This window comes from Musca autumnalis, unplaced genomic scaffold (genome assembly GCF_047663935.1).
Source record: "Musca autumnalis isolate F117 unplaced genomic scaffold, ASM4766393v1 scaffold_2, whole genome shotgun sequence".
Lineage (NCBI taxonomy): Eukaryota > Metazoa > Arthropoda > Insecta > Diptera > Muscidae > Musca > Musca autumnalis.
Window position 1 is genome coordinate 129,136,349 of NW_027411755.1, and position 18,155 is coordinate 129,154,503.

Here is an 18,155-nt window from a genome sequence, read left to right on the forward strand (position 1 = left end):
CATCCTTTGTTGGCATTCATTAGTGCCGACAAAAAACCGCTAAAGAACTATCGACTGAATATGGTAATGGAACTATGTTCTAGAACATGAATGAACCATCATTATGGTACAGATAAATAACCTTATTTGCTCCCCAGCATGGCACAATTACCAAGGTAGTGGTATCACACCGTCTGTTCGAATATGAAATTATTTTTGTTGTAATTTGCCCAACAACATAAAGAAAATGTTGACATAACATATTCAAAATTTTGCGATACCACTACCTGGATAATTGTGCCATGCTCCCCAGAATTACTGCTACCTACGCCATTGACTTTCAATATAAATTAAATTTTCCATTTCAAATGTGTCATTGTATTCCTCTTTCTAATTTGAAAATATTTACAAATATTTATTGAATTGAAATCTATAAATCATTTATTTACCGCTAATTCGTTTCGCCAAAAACCAATAAAATATGGCACGCTTAGTCTTCTCTGAAAAGAGTCCCAGTGTGAATGTGTCAAAACGTTACAGAGTGAGTTTAGAGCATTGAATGATGTCGCAAAAATTAATGTATTCCAAAATTAAATGAATTCGGTTTTAGGTGCGAAAAAGTAAAGGTTGGCGTAATGTAAATTTACTATTAGAACCACCATCGCGTAAATGGGAGGATCCTGATGTTTTAGTTGCGTGAGTAATTTGCATAGTTTTCTTTTTTTGTCTATCTCTTAACTTTTTGTAATAATTTCCATTGAAACTGTCGGTAATGGCATCATAAGGAATACATTATTATCTGCTTTATTGCTAATGAAAACAATGGGCACGTGATAAAAATGATGGCATTTAAACGTGATGGAGAAATAGTTTTCCAAACTTACATTATTTCTCATTATTGATGTTCGAAGGGAGTATGGGGTTCTGTCCAAATTCGTAATATTTCATCCAAACTTTGAGTGAATTGTGAATATGATGCCATTTAGGCATGATGGAGAATTTATATTCCATATTTTCTGATATGAATCAATCTACATTGAGATGGAGGCTATATTATAAATATAATACGCGAAAATGTTTTATAGCTCTGAAATGTAAGGGTTTAAAATTAAGCAGGTTCCAAATTGTATGACTGCACTTAGGACCACAAGACTAAACAAGACTAATTTGGGTGAAAATTCCAAAACTATTCTGGAACAGCTCTTAAACTGTACCCAGTTTGTACCATTTTTGAGATAGATAAGTTTATGTTGGGAAATTGCTGCCATGACATTGTTTTATAAGGAGGCGATACAGTCAGTACATTGTCCCACCTTGAACTTCTATATCTCAAAAATGGTAAAAACCTACGAAAATATCATATCTGATCCCATTTCTCTGATCCCGTTTTGATAGGACTTGCTGTTTCCAAGCATAATCGTGAAAACTTAAAAGAAACCTTAAATTATATCGAATTATTAAAACTACGACTTCATATCACAGACATACACCAACAGCGACTCATATTGCAAATTTCAGACTTGACTTCTGGTTTTACCCCTTCACTAACACATCATTCCCTCCCAGTACGAATTTCCAAACACTAAACTTTATCTCACCCCTTCTCAACAATTCAAGGCTCTAGCTTAGCGGTTTCGCCAAGAACCCGAAAATTCTACGAACCTAATTTTCTGCATTCAAAATGACCACAAAAATCCACGTTTTCGTGTATCCCCATATAACGGTACCCCTCGACTTGTGTATTTTAAAAATAGATCAAATCTATATTGTCCAATGTTCTTTAAATTTGGACCTTGAATACTCAGAGGATATAAACGTTTAATTTAAAAAAAAATGTGTACTTCACCCCACTTTCTTAGAAGAGATATTTTGAAGACTTAGAGTATTTTGAATATTTTATGCAAATTTTCCAACCGAAATTCGAAATTTGTAGCATGAAAGCTTAGAAAAAACGATTTTACAAAAACTTTTGCTTAATGCGCACGAGTATGATTTTGATGCGTTTCAATTTAGGCCTTTTTATTATCAGGGGGTAAAAACCTTCTTCCCCTGAAACCAATTATAGTACTATTTAGTACTTTTTTGTATAAATAAGTACGAATTTTCAAAACCTCCTCCCTACCTCTACTCTAAACAATAATTGCTAATCTAATACCGAATTTCAAATATAAAAATTCCAGTTCTACCTCTTTATAAAATCACAAATTGTACAAAATTCTGTACACATATCAAAAGGTACAAAATTTTGTACCATTTACCACTTTTCGTACACAACTGCTTCATGCACATTAGTATCATTTTCCAAAGGTACCTCCATATCTCAATTTTACTTTCCAACAGTAATCTTAATTCCAAATTTCAGGATTCCAGCTCTATCCGTTCACATAAATCGAAATCATACTAAACTCACTACCATTTAGGACTTTTCGACCTTTGGTACATCTTTCTTACCCTTTATCAGTGACCCTCATTCCGAATTTCAGGATTCTTGCTCTATTCGTCAACCCAAATCCAAATTGTACTATATTTAGTACTATGTAGTACTTTTCCTACACTTTTAGTTCGAATTTCCGAAAACCTTTCTTTGTTACTCTCCATCAGTGACCCTCATTCCAAATTTCAGGATTACAGCTCTATCCGTTCACCCAAAAACAAAACATACTAACTCATTACCATTTAGGACTTTTCGACCTTTGGTACATCTTTTTTACTCTTCATCAATGACCCTCATTTCAAATTTTAGGATTCTAGCTCTATCCTTTCCCCAAATCCAAATTGTACTATATGTAGTACCATTTAGTACTTTTCGTACACTTATAATTCGAATTTCCAAAAACCTTTATTGTTACTCGTCTTCAATGACCCTCATTCCAAATTTCAGTATTCCAGCTTAATCCGTTCACCCAAATCCAAATTGTACTAAATTTAGTAACCTTTAGAACTTTTCGTACACTTATAGTTGGAATTTCCAAAAACCCTTTGGTACATCTTTCTAACTCCCCATCAGAGATCCTCATACCAAATTTCAGAATTCTAGCTCTTCCCGTTTGCCAATACCAAGGGTACCATACATATTTAGTACCTTTTAGTACTTTTCGTACACTTCTAGGTCGAATTTTCAAAAACCCAGCCTTATCTCATCCCTACACACCAACACCAACCTACACCCTAAATTTCAACTTTCTAGCTTCAGCGGTTTCGTCTGGGCGCTGATGAATCAGTCAGTCAGTCAGTGAATACCTCACCTCACTGCTCTTTTTTATATACATACTAGCAAAGTGCCCGCTACTTCGTATGCGGAAAGGATATAAACAACAAATAAATAATATATAACATGGAAATGGCGAACCCTGAAAATTTTATTGTACCTATACCAATTTTAATCAATAATTATTGTTATTTTAGTACTGTTTATAACGCTTTAGTTCGATTTTCAAAAAATCAGCCGTATCTCACCCTTACATGTCAACAGCGAGACCAACATGGCACACCAATACTCACACTAAATCTAAAAACTACAGATTCCAGCACTGTCCCTACACACAACAACAAATTGAGTGCATTAAGTACTCTTCGTACTCATAAGTACGATTTTCCAAAACTACCTCAAACCTTCACTTCACCAGTAACCTTAATTCCAAAAAACAGGATTCCAGCGCTGTCGGTGCACTCAAATTCAAATTGTACCATTTGGTATATTTTGTGCCCATAAGTACGAATTTCAAAAACTACCTCCATGTCTCAATCCTACACTCCAACCGTAGTCTTACCAAATTTCGGGATTCCAGCTCTATCCGTTCCGCCAAATAGCCACTGTACCAAATTTAGTACCATTTAATAGCCACTGTACCAAATTTAGTACCATTTAGTACTTTTCGTACCCATAAGTACGAATTTCCAAAACTACCTCAACCCTAAACTTCAACAATAATCTCAATTCCAAATTTCAGGATTCCAGATTCCAAATTATACCAAATTTAGTGCTTTTCGTATCCATAAGTACGAATTTCCAAAACTACCTCAATCCTACACTTCAACATTAATCTCAATTACGAATTTAAGGTTTCATGCTCCATTCATTCACCCAAATCCAAACTGTACCAAATTTAGTATTTTTCTTACCCTTATGTAAGAATTTGCAAAACTAACTCCATCCTACACCCCAACAGCAAGCTTAATTCTAAATTTCATTATTCCAGCTCTGTTCGTTCACCCAAATCCAAATGTGGTACTTTTTATACCCATAAGTACGAATTTTCAAAACTACTTCCATTCTACCCTTTAACTGTAGCCTCAATTCAAAATTTCAGGATTCCAGCTCTATCCGTTCAACCTAAATCCAAATTGTACCAAATTTAGTACCGTTTAGTACTTGTAGTACCCATAAGTACGAATTTTCAAAACTACTTCCATTCTACTCTCTAACACCAGCCTTAATTCAAAATTTCAGGATTCCAGGTCCATCCGTTCAACCTAAATCTAAATCGTACCAAATTTAGTACCATTTAGTACTTTTCGTACCCATAGGTACGAATTTGTAAACCTACATCCATTTTACTCTCCAACAGTAGCCCTAGTTCAAAGTTTCAAGATCCCAGCTCTATCCGTTCGCCCAAATCATAATTGTACCAAATTTAGTACCATTTAGTACTTTTCGTTCCCGTAAGTACGAATTTTCAAAACTGCTTCCATTCACTCTTCAACAGTAACCTTAGTTCGAATTTCAGGATTCCAGCTCTATACGTTCGCCCAAATCATAATTGTACCAAATTTAGTACCACTTAGTACTTTTCGTACCCATAAGTACGAATTTTCAAAACTATGTCCATTCCACTCTCCAACAGTAGCCTTAATTTAAATTTTCAGGATTCCAGCTCTATCCGTTTGCCCAAATCGTAATTGTACCAAATTAAGTACAATTTAGTACTTTTCGTACACATGTGTGCATTTTCCCTAAACCACCTCCTTATGTAAACCGTACCTTTGAACCTTGATTTCACACCAAATTTCAACCTTTAACTTTTATCCGTTCACAAAATACGATTTGGCACCAAATTTAGTACACTTTAGTACTTTTCGTACACTAATAGTTCGAATTTCTAAAAACCCTTTAGCACATCTTTCCTACACTCCATCTGTGACCTTCATTCTAAATTTCAAAGTTCTAGCTCTACCGGTTCGTCAAATACAAACGGTACCATATTTAGTACCTTTTAGTACTTTTCGTACCCTTCCAGTTCGAATTTCCAAAAACCCAGCCTTATTTGACCCCTTCGGAGCAAGAGTGATCCACATCCAAAATTTCAGGATTCTAGCTTCAGCCGTTTCGTCTGGGCGTTGATGAATCAATCAGTCAGTCAATCACTTTACTATTTTATTAATATAGATATCCTGCTTTATCTGTTCACCCAAGTCCAAATTGTACCAGATTTAGTACCGTCCAATACTTTTCGTACCCATAACCAAAAATTTTCAAAACTACCTCAATCCTACAACTCAACAGTACTCTTAATTCCAAATCTTAGGATTCCAGCTGTATCCGTTACGCCAAATCCAAGTTGTACCAAGGTTAGTACCATTTAGTACTTTTCGTACCCAAAAGTACGAATTTCTTAAACTTTCACAATGCTACAGTCCAACAATAATCTTAGTTCCAAATTTCACTATTCCAACTCTATCCGATCACTCATATCCAAATTGTACCAGGTTTGATACCATTTAGTACTTTTCGTACACATAACCATAAATTTTCAAAACTACCTCAATCATTCACTCCAATAGTAATCTTAATTCCAAATCTCAAGATTCCACCTTTATCCGATCACTCTATTCCAAATTGTACCAAATTTGGTACCATTTAGTACTTTTCGTACCCAAAAGTACGAAGTTCCAAAATACCTTTATACTACACTCCTACAGTAATCCTAATTCTAAATTGCAGGATTCCAGCTCCATCTGTTCAAAATGTACTTTAGTTGGTACTATTTAGTACTTTTCGTACTCATATGTACGAATTTCGAAAACTACTTCCATATCTCACACCTACACTCCAACAGTAATAGAAATTCCAAATTTCAGAATTCTAACCGTATCGGTTCGCCAAATTCAAAGTGTACCAAATTTAGTACCATTTAGTACTATTCGTACACATGAATGCACATTCCCAAAACCATATATCAACACATCTTCCAGACCTTGATTTACATTCCAAATTTGAAGATTTTACCTCTATTCTTTCCCATAATACGAAATAGTACTAAATTTAGTACGTTTTAGTACTTTTCGTAGACTTGTAGTCCGAATTTCCAAAAACCCTTTGGTACACCTTTTTATCTTTCCATCAGTGACCCTCATTCCAAATTTCAGAGTTCTAGCTCTACCGGTTCGCCCAAATGCAAATTGTACCAAATTTAGTACCATTTAGTACTTTTCGCACACAAGAGTACACATTTCCAAAACCACCGCCTTGTATCAACACATCTTCTAAACCTTGATTTTTATTCCAAATTTCAAGATTATAGCTCTATCCGTTCACATAATACCAAATGGTACTAAATTTGGTAACTTTTAGTACTTTTCGTACACTTATAGTCCGAATTTCCAAAAACCCTTTGGTATACCTTTCTATCTTTTCATCAGCGACCCTCATTCCAAATTTCAGAATTCTAGCTCTTCGCGTTTGGCTAATACTAATGGTACCATATTTAGTACCTTTTGGTACTTTTCGTACCGTTCTAGTACGAATTTCCAAAAACCAAGCCTTATCTGTCACCTTCGGACCAAGAGTGACCCTCACCCAAAATTTCATGATTCTAGCTTCAGCCGTTTCGTCTGGGCGTTGATGAATCAATCAGTCAGTCAGTGAATCAGTCACTCTACTCTTTTATTAATATAGATAACTAGCAAAATGCCCGCTACTTCGTATGCGGAAAAGGAAGAATATAAAAATAAACAATACTTAATATGAAAAAAAATTTGATGTATCAATACTTATTTTAATTGATTATACCCTCAGCATTTATGCTAACGAGGGTATATACACTTTCCTGAAAAAATAGCCTAAAAGTTGCAAAAAACCCCTATGACACCGTGTGTAGTGGTTGGAGCGCAAGATAACTCTCGAACAAATCTGCCGATTCGGTCCAAAATTTGGCCTTAGTAATATTTTGTCCAAACAAAAAATTGTTCGTAGGTAACTCTTGAAGGGAGTGGTCGATTTTGTCCATACTTTAACCATCCTTATATATCTACCAGATATAGATCAGGTTCAAATATGGACTATATTTGTCCACTCCATCCGGTACCTCCCACACAAAATTTCGGATAACTTCACTTGAAGACCTGCTATTGAATCACTTTGATTTTTGTTAAAGCAACTTGCATTCGCTGACTCGATTACGATGGTATCCATTCCTTTAAGTTTATCATCCGCAAAACTTTTGATCTTTAATCCTAAACAACATTTTTGTCGCTTCATATGCCCAAAATTTTTTAAACCCACCTAAGTACATACGTTTTTTGGAAAAAAAAAAATTGTTTCAATAAATACAGGCTGAGGGTATATCTCTGTCGGCAATGCCGACTTATCCTTTTTTACTTGTTTTTAATTTAATTTAAATATCGTTCGTACACATTTAATTCTAAGAAAACCTTGTCGCATTACAACGGTGTGGGTAGTTTAAAAATTGTATCCATGTTTTCCAACTGATGTAATTGTAATTTCGGAATTTGTGATATCAAAATGTATTTCCGCATTTCCAACACAAGCTCAATACCTTAGCCCTCAGCGACCTCCATACCTAATTTCGGAATTTGTATGCATTTAATGAAACTCATTATCTAAACACTAACACTGAACCTAATACAAAAATTCGAAATTCCAGCTATATCCCTTTACGCAACAACAAAACGGTGCCAAATTTAGTACTAATAATAGGTAATAATAATATATCGCAATAGCTCTATCCGTCTCCTAAAACCAAATTGAATGAATTTCCGCGATTCTCAATTCCAGCTCTATCGGTTCCGCCAAACTAAATTATAGTACTTTACATATAAATACATAAGAACAAATTTCCATAACCTCCTCCTAAAATTCCAAAACTTCCTGCTAACCTCTTTACACAATAACAAATTATATCAAATTCCATACCATTTACTACTTTTTATAGTATGCATTTCCAAAACCATCTCCATATCTTAACCTCACATACCAACAGTTACTCTAAGAACAAAGTTTAAAATTCGTAAATATACCAATGTTACACACCAATACTCATCCTAACTCCAAAAATACAGATTCCAGCTCCGTCCCCACACCCAACAACAAATTGAGTGCTATTTAGTAATTTTCGTAAACTTATGGCACGTATTTTGGCAACCACATGTCTCAACTCTACACTGACAATTGTACAAAATAACAACATTAATATTGATACCAAATCTCAGGATTCAAGCAGTATCTGTTCGTCCATTATCAAATTGTACCAAACTTGGTTCCATTTAGTAATCTTCGTACCAATAAGTACGATTTTCCAAAAATACCACAATTCTTCACTTTAACAGTAACTTTAACAGTAACATTATTCAAACATATCTAAATTGTACGAAATTTAATACTTATCGTAACCATAAGTAGAATTTTACAAAACTCCCTCAATCATACAGGCCAACTGTAATTTTAAATCCAAATTTCAGGATTCCAGCGCTATCCGTTCACCCAAACACAAATTGTATCAAATTTAGTGTCATTTAGTACTTTTCATACCCATAAGTGAATTTCCAAAACTACTTCAATCCTACACTTCAACAGTAATCTTAATTCCAAATTTCAGTCATTTCAGTGGATTATTGTGGCCGCAACATTCAAAATACCGAAAATCGGGAGGTACTGTTCTATGGGGTCAATATGAAGGCCTGGACATATACCGACACATTTTTTATAGAAAGTTTTATATCCAAACGAAGTCTAAGTACCAAATTTCAGTCATTTCGGTGGATTATTGTGGCCGCAATATTCAAAATACCGAAAATCGGGAGGTACTGTTCTATGGGGTCTATATGAAGGCCTGGACATATACCGACAAATTTCTTATAGAAAGTTTAATATCCCAAACGAAGACTAAATACCAAATTTCAGTCATTTCGGTGCATTATTGTGGCCACAACATTCAAAATACCGAAAATCTGGAGGTACAGTTCTATGGGGCTATATGAATTCGTGGACTTTTACCGACAAATTTGATATAGAAAGTTTAGTATCCCAAACGAAGACTAAATACCAAATTTCAGCCATTTCGGAGGAATATTGAGGGCAAAACCTTCAGAATACCGAAAATCGTACCGTTCTATGGGGGCTATATGAAAGCGTTTACCTATACCGACAAATTTCAAATGTAAAGTATAATACTCTAAATGAAGACTAAATACCAAAATTCAGCCATTTCGGAGGATTATTTTGGCCACAACCTTCAAAATACCGAAAATCGGGAGTTACTGTTCTATGGGGGCTATATTAAGGGGTGGATCTGTACCGACAAATTTCTGGGGGATAATTTTATACCCCCAACAAAGACCAAATACCAAATTTCAGTCATTTGGATGGATTATTGTCGCCACAACCTTCAAAATACCGGAAATCGAGAGGTATCGTTCTATGGGGGCTATATGAAGGCGTGAACCTATAACGACAAATTTTATACACCCAACGAAGACTAAGTACAAAATTCCAGCCATTTCGGTGTGGTAATAAGGCTAAATACTTCAAACTACCGAAAATTGGGCGGTGCCGTTATATGGGGGCTATATCAAAACGTGGACCGATATGGCCCATTCGCAATACCAAACATCCTAGAAGTAATAGAAACTTCTATACCAAATTACAGACGGACATTGTTATATCGACTTAGAATTTTACCCTGATTAAGAATATATATGGGGATTTCTGAGTGAAATCGGACACTTTTTCAAGATGAGGTTTTTGATTTCCTTTATTTTTTGCTGCGGTGATGCTGCTCATTAGCAAAATATTTTAGTATATTTTCAGATTTTTTTGGACTAACGGTTCCAGAGATATCGCGCCTTGAAAAAGTCAAATTCTCTAAAAACTACATGCAAAGAAATACTCATAACTTCTTTAATATTGGTCCAATTTGAAAAAATCTTTTTTTGTATGTTTTTCTGTTTTATCAGCTGTTAAATAAAAAATAGCAAAAAAATTTGCACAGTGGGCTTGGATGCTATTTTCGCGATTTAATATTTAAAATCAATTTTTAAATATGTTCGACCCCTTCGATTTTCTTTAAATTTTTGTGTATTAAACTACGTTCAATTACAAAAATTTTAAGTCATATGTGGTAATGGGATTCGGACGATTACTATTTTTTCGGAATTTTTTAAAATTTGTCAATTAAATTTTTCCCTTATAACTTTGTGCAAAATTTATTAATTTATTAAAAAAATTAAAAGTTTCATTTTTAAACATTTGTTTTGATTTTATATTTATGAATTTACCTCAAACATCTTAAAAACAGCGTCATTTTTCGATTTTGAAAATGCATCAGCGAAAATTCCATTAAAGCCCACTGTGCATTTTTTTCTATTTTTTATGATAAATATATAATATATAATGATAAATATGTACTCTTAGCTTCTAAAATACAGGAAATACAAATTTTGGACAAAGGTATAAAGGAAAATTTGTACTGACAAATTTTAAAAAATTCAAAAAAAAAAAATAGTAATCGTCCGAATCCCATTACCACATAGGACTTAAAATGTTTGTAATTGAACGTAGTTTAATACAAAAAAAATTAAAGAAAATCGAAGGGGTCGAACATCTTTAAAAATTGATTTTAAATATTAAATCGCGAGAATAGCATCCTAGCCCACTGTGCAATTTTTTTTGCTATTTTTTATTTAACAGCTGATAAAACAACAAAACATACAAAAAAAGATTTTTTCAAATTGGACCAATGTTAAAGACGTTATGAGTATTTGTTTGCATGTAGTTTTTACAGAATTTGACTTTTTCAAGGCGCGATATCTCTGGAACCGTTACTCCAAAAAAATCTGAAAATATACTAAAATGTTTTGCTAATGAGCAGCATCACCGCAGCAAAAAATAAAGGAAATCAAAAACCTCATCTTGAAAAAGTGTCCGATTTCACTCAGAAATCCCCATATACATTATAGGGTCTCCGATGAATATTTCAATGTGTTACAAACGAAATGACAAATTTAATTATACCCCCCATATTATGGTGGAGGGTATAAAAATACAAAAAACACCTAAAAGCTGGCTTCAAAAAGTCAGCATCCATAAAAAGGGGATGTAATGGAGATTTAAAAAAAATACATTAGAAGTGTAATCTTCATTTTGTGTTCTTTTACTTTTACTTTAGGCAGATATCAGTAATTTAAATGGTTTAACCAGCAATCGAATAACAACGTAAAAATTGTGTTTGCTTTAACATGTTTTTACCTATTTTTATTAATTTTTGTTGTCATAGCTTCCACGCAAATTAACTTTTTTAGACACATTTTTGAGCTTTGTTCAAAAACACTTCATTTGGTCCGACTATTTTGTTTAGGTGATAGTTCAGAAAGGCCGCAGAGAATAGTTGTTGTGTGTGGACCCAGCAAACCAAAATCGGAAGAAACATCAGAGGTCGGACCGAATTCGGTCCGAAAGTCGGATGAAACGTCCGAGTTCGGATCCGAATTCGGTCCGAACTCTGTCCGAAAGTCATATGGAGTGGTTGACGTGTTCTCTGACCGAAATTCGGATGAAAATCGGATGTTTTAGCCGACTTTCGGACCGAATTCGGTCCGAACTCTGATGAACTGTCGTATAAATTTCTGATTTATTTACCGACTATCGGACAGATATCGGTCCGAATTCGGAAGTAAAATTTTATGAAATTCGAAAGTGTTTGTCGACTTTCGGACCGAATTTGGTCCGAAGTCTGATGAACTATCGTATGAACTTCTGATTTATTTACCAATATTCGACAGAATTTGTTTCTATTATTAACAGATGTTGAAAATACACAGTTAATTCATGAAATATCCAAATCCTATAAAAGGTTATCTATTATAAACATATTAAAGGTTTTAATATCATCTTATGCTGTGTTAAACTTGGTGGAAAAACAAACTGTGGAGAACAACAAATGCGTCAACACAATCTGTGAAATATGTAAAACAATTGTTATTAATATATGAAAAAAATACATGTCTTCACATGCAAAAAAATTTGATACACATAAAAGTGTTCAGAAACTTAAATTTGGTCATATACAAATATAAACCAGTAAGGAAAGGATCAAAGTCGGGCGGGGCCGACTATATAATACCCTACACCACTGTGAATATGTAAAATATAAATCGGAGCTATATCCAGATCTAAACCGATTTTGATATAATTTGGCACATTTATTTCCAGACCGAATTCAGTCACACATTCCAAATATCATTGAAATCCGACTTATATAGCGTGTTTGGAGCAGCAAATACGCGAAATCGGCCGAAAATATATATGGGTGCTATATCCAACTCTGAACCGATTTCGATATAATTTGGCACATTTATTTCTAGACTGAATTCAGTCACACATTCCAAATTTCATCGAAATCGGAAATATATAGCGTGTTTGGTACAGAAAATACGTGAAATCGGCCGAAAATATATATGTGAGCTATGTCCAAATCTGAACCGATTTCTATATAATTTGGCACATTTATTTCTATACCAAATTCAGTCAAACATTCCAAATTTCATTAAAATCGGACGTATATAGCGTGATTGGTACATCGCATACGTGAAATCGGGAGAACATATATATGGGAGCTATATCCAAATCTGACCCGATTTCGATATAATTTGGCACATTTATTTTTAGACCAAATTCAGTCACACATTCCAAATTTCATCGAAATCGGACATATATAGCGTGTGTTTTACAGAAAATACGTGAAATCGGCCGAAAATATATATGGGGGCTATACCAAAACTTGGACCGATATAGCCCATCTTCGAACTTGATCTTCCGACGGCTAAAAAAATGGTATTCCCCAATTTTCAGCGAAATCGGTCAACAAATGCGACCTGTATGTTGCGAACGGACGGACGGACGGACGGACATGCATAAATCGACTCAGAAAGTGATTCTATGTATATCCCTAGAAGGAACTATAGGTCTATCTCGCTTCCTTTTGTATGTTACATACAAATGCACTAACACATAATACCCCTTACCACATAGTGGTGTAGGGTATAAACATACGACTTTCCACGGAATAGTGTTGAAGTTTGACGAAGAAAATTTTTACTTTCATTACCTTAATAAAAATAAAGAAATATGTATGCAACCGATCACTATGAATAACATTTAAACACTATTATGCATCAACACGCATAACAAAAATAAACCAAATTTGTTCTCCGATACAGAAATTAAAACCCGAGCACTCAATTTTTCGTTCGAACTGCATCAACAATTACACTTTATTTTCTTTCTGCTTATTTACACTTAATTTTGTCAAAGCAGCACAAGAGAAAATAGAAAAATTCCCTTAAGGGAGGGAGAGAGAGGACGGGAAAAGTTCGTCAGACTAGTCGGACAGAGTTCGGACCGAAGTCGGTCAGACGCGTCGGAAAAAACTTCCGACTTTGAGCAGACGCGTCGGACGTCCGACATTGTGTTTGCTGGGGAGATGAGCAAGTGATAAAAACCCGAGTGTAACCGATAAGTAAAAGAGGAGAAAACGAAACACAAATGTTTTTAGTTTGTGTAATAATAACAATGGTGTGTAGGTGATTTATTTAGGCAAAAAGTACTGATGAGTTTACCTTGTATTGGATGAGACGCGTTACAATTCGCGTGTATAAACAAGGGTGTTTAGGTGAAAACACGACTCATAAAAATGTACATACGTCTGTACAGGTGAAGAGATGACTGAATAGTGATTTGTGTATAAAAACCGAGAGTGAATCAAGGCTGTGGCAATCACTGGTTATTGGAAAGTTCTCACTACGATCCGAACTGAGCGAATATAGTTCCAGGGAGAAATTGCAGAGAAATTCCACAACCAAGAGAGTACCCTCTACGATCCGCAATGAGCGAGCATAGTCTCTGAGAAGATTTGTAGGGCAATGATTGGAAATATCACCCTACGGTCCGCCGTAAGCGAACAAAGGGAGGCCTCTCTGCGATCCGGACTAGGCGAACAAAGGCTCCCTGAAGATTTGTAGTGAAAATACCAATAAAGAGTTTCTAACTTAAACAATATTCATAGGTTATGGTGTACTACAATATATCGCGAATTATAATAGTGCAAACCTTGGCTTCAGCTATCTTAAATTTTACATGTGTATATGTTTGATCAGCATAAAATTCTACTTTGATATAACGATATCCATTTGTCTGACTGTTCCAATCAAGTTACAGCTAGGAATATGTAAGAAAGAGCTTTATGATTTAACCACATTTTCCAACTGAAATAGCTAACATTTTTTAGGGGTTTTGAATAGGGTGTCCAAAAAACCGGTTTTTCCAAACAAAACGGTTTTCGGTTAACCGAAATTTTTAACTTTTTCGAAAACCGGTTTTCGGTTTTCAAAAATTTTCAAAACCGGTTAGCCGGTTTAAACCGGTTTTGTTAAATAGGTACAAATTTGCTCATAATTGATATATATTTGATTAAAAATGTGCGGCAAGGGGTAAATTAAGTATAACGACTTCGTTATTATATAATAATTATCTCATACTATCCTTGTTATTTGACAATAAACCTCGAAGTGGGGACAGCAAAATTAAGACCGAAATTCTGCCCTAAGGATAGTAAAAGCCCTTACAAATATGAAATTGTGTACTAAAAGAATTAAGTTTACATTTTATTAAGTTCGGATTCTTCGTCTTGCTCTGCCAACCTCAAATTATTGTGAAATGCTTGAAAATTCGGCGGTCATTTGAATAATGACTAAGTTGGACCAACCACTCGTTTTAAATTGTAGCTACTATAGCTCTAGTCCTTAGTTCACTGTATTAGTTCCAAAATGTATGAGTAACTTCATACAAACTAACGTGTAATATCACGTATACGAAGATTTTTCATGCAAATGGTGTGTACCATTGGAACTGCGTAGTAAACTAAATTGGCACAACTCTACATTTTACACAAAATATTTTTAAGATTTAAAGATATCTGACATTTTAAACTTTGCCGTACCTGGTGTTAGTTAAGTTTAGCTTACTTTTAAGAATACAATTGTAATGAAATATTTAAAATATTACTACTTTTTTAAAACCGGTTAACCGACACAAATAACCGGTTTTTTCGGTTAACCGAAAATGACGTTTTTGGCGAAAACCGGTTTCGGTTTTGTAACTCAAAACCGGGTAACCGGTTAACCGGTTTCGGTTTTGGACACCCTAGTTTTGAAGTGTTCCGACAGAGAATTGTTGGTAAGGCTTCACGCTTATATAGCCCTTAATACCCCCAATTTCAGTGGTTTTAAGTTGACGATTTGTCATCCAACCGAAATTGCTGATATCTGGTTGCAGTATAATTTATGACTTCCAAAAAGCTTATAGTAAAAGTTGTTAGCAGTTTCGTAAAAAATTGAGATTAAAGAATGAGTTCACATAGAAATCCCACATAAAAGTTATTTAAAAGACAAAAGCATGTTCCTTAAATTCAATTAAAAGAATTAAACAAACAACAATCTCTAAACAAAGTTCAGTGTATAAGAATAGGCTGCAGCTGGTAGGTGTTTGTTATATGTAAAAATATGCAAATTTCTTTTTAGCCATGCATGTGTATCGTACATTTATTATAAAGTTTATAATTATATATATTTTTCACTTCCATGAAACGGTAAATAATAATAACAATATCCCCGAGTAGTGTAAATATCAATAGAATGTTTGGCGATGCCGAAGGTGTTTTGTTTCTTAAACAGTATCAGTTCTTGTCGGTAATTAGTATTTCAGACACACCCTTATTTTATTGCCCAGGCAACAATAACACCCAACCAGCCAACCTACCAACCAAACCGACCGACAATCATTGGCCACATTGTGCAAATTGGTTTAAGATAAAGAAAATTGCAATTATAAATCAAAAACATTATGGTTGGTGTTGTTTGTGCAACAACTTTTTAATTTTATTTTATAACAAACAGTAAGTGATATTTATTGTTTTACTGTTTCTTAACAACATTCTATAATAAATTATAGCTAACAATTAATTGATGCAAATTCGATAATAAATTGCATCACAAAGAATGGATGTGTTAATATTTTTCCGGTAGCTGAAATCTATTTTATTAATTCAAATTTATAAAACAGTTATATTTGTCGTAATATCGATCGGCGGACACAAAGCCATGCTTTATTCCAAATCATGATTGTGATAATTTAATGTATTCGAAATTCTACCAAGGCCATATTTTTTCGGGTACAATTTTTGTTAACCAAAAGCTCACCTATAATAATAAATATTGCAAAAAATTTTACAGATTTTTATCTTCACAAATCTATTTTTCTTGCAATTTACCACATCATTAGTTGGCACTTACAGACGATTGTTTTTCTCACTTTCGATATTCACAAAGTTTTTCTATTTGAAAACTTTTGTTATAAACACTTAAAGCAAATAGAACTACTTCCATCTAAAGTTGTTGCTATACCCCCTGGGTTTTTTACCCTCGAATTCATTACAAAAACGAAACGTGTTAAAAGGTATAACACCATGCCAACCAACACCACTTTCTGTATGAATAAGTGACACTCAATCAAATCAAACTTAATTTAATGGTAAAAAAGAAAAAAAAAACAGACAAAGGAAAAAAATCAATGGTGGCAATGGAATTTGCAATGCGAAGTTGTTAACGACAGTGAATGTAGCTACCAATGTTCATAAATGAAAAAAAATATCACCAATATTTTTGAAAATTTAACATAGCTGAAGCCAAGGTTTACCCTTTTAGTACACGCGACTTGTGATTGTATATTATACAAATTAAATATTTTTGGATAAAATTAAATGTTTCTGGACGTGGCAAAAAATATTGGCCTTAAAAGATAATTTGAGTGGAAGCTGTGGCTATATTTATGTTAAACCAGTAAGGAAAGGATCAAAGTCGGGCGGGGCCGACTATATTATACCCTACACCACTGTGAATATGTAAAATATAAATCGGAGCTATATCCAGATCTAAACCGATTTTGATATAATCTGTCGCATTTATTTCCAGACCAAATTCAGTCACACATTCCAAATTTCATCGAAATCGGACATATATAGCGTGTGTGGTACAGAAAATACGTGAAATCGGCGGAAAATATATATGGGAGCTATATCCAAATCTGACCCGATTTCTATATAATTTGGCACACTTTGTAGATCGAATTCAGTCACACATTAAAAATGTCATCAAAATTGGACGTATATAGCGTGTTTGGTGCAGCAAATACGTGAAATCGGGCGAATATATATATATGGGAGCTATATCCAAATATGAACCGATTTTCACCAAAAGCAATAGCGTTCTTCCTATGGCTAAAAAAGTTGTAGTCCCCAATTTTCAGCTGAATCGGACAAAAAATGCGACCTGTACGTTGCGAACAAAAATACATGGACAGACGGACAGACAAACGGACGGACATGCATAAATCGACTCAGAAAGTGATTATATGTATATCCCCAAAAGGAACTATGGGTCTATTTCGTTTCCTTTTGTATGTTACATACAAATGTACAAAGACATAATACCCCTTACCACTGTGTGGTGTAGGGTATAAAAATGGGTAAAAATGGGTTGAAGCGAACATTTCATTTTTTGTTTTCTCTCGATTTGTGAGTAAACCACACTTCTCACGATTTTCCTATGATGCTGACATTTTGAAGCCAGATTTACAGTGTTTTTTGAAATTTTCTTCTAATTTCATTCCGCAAACAGGTTTTTCAAAAAATCATATATAGGATTGTAGAACTTCTGATTCTGAATTATTTGTTATATGTGACGTGAATTTAGTCTACACAGATTCATAGAAATCTGCATCCAAATGAGGAAATTTTGTGCGAACATTTTTCTAAAAATCATATATTTTGGGTCTAATATTTGTAATTGTCATTCGATTACCCCGTACTCTATTGCACATTTTAGTTTTT

General features: G+C 34.2%; 1 protein-coding gene across 1 annotated transcript in view; it reads left to right on the forward strand.

The window, feature by feature from the left end:
- Window positions 1-341: 341 nt before the first annotated feature.
- LOC141394645 (uncharacterized) overlaps window positions 342-18,155 on the forward strand; it is a 218,598-nt gene continuing 200,784 nt past the window's right edge. The window contains exons 1-2 of the mRNA XM_073969368.1: window positions 342-520; window positions 590-675. Coding sequence (XP_073825469.1) covers window positions 461-520; window positions 590-675 — 146 coding nt within the window. The 5' untranslated portion in view covers window positions 342-460. The remainder of the gene's footprint in view (window positions 521-589; window positions 676-18,155) is intronic.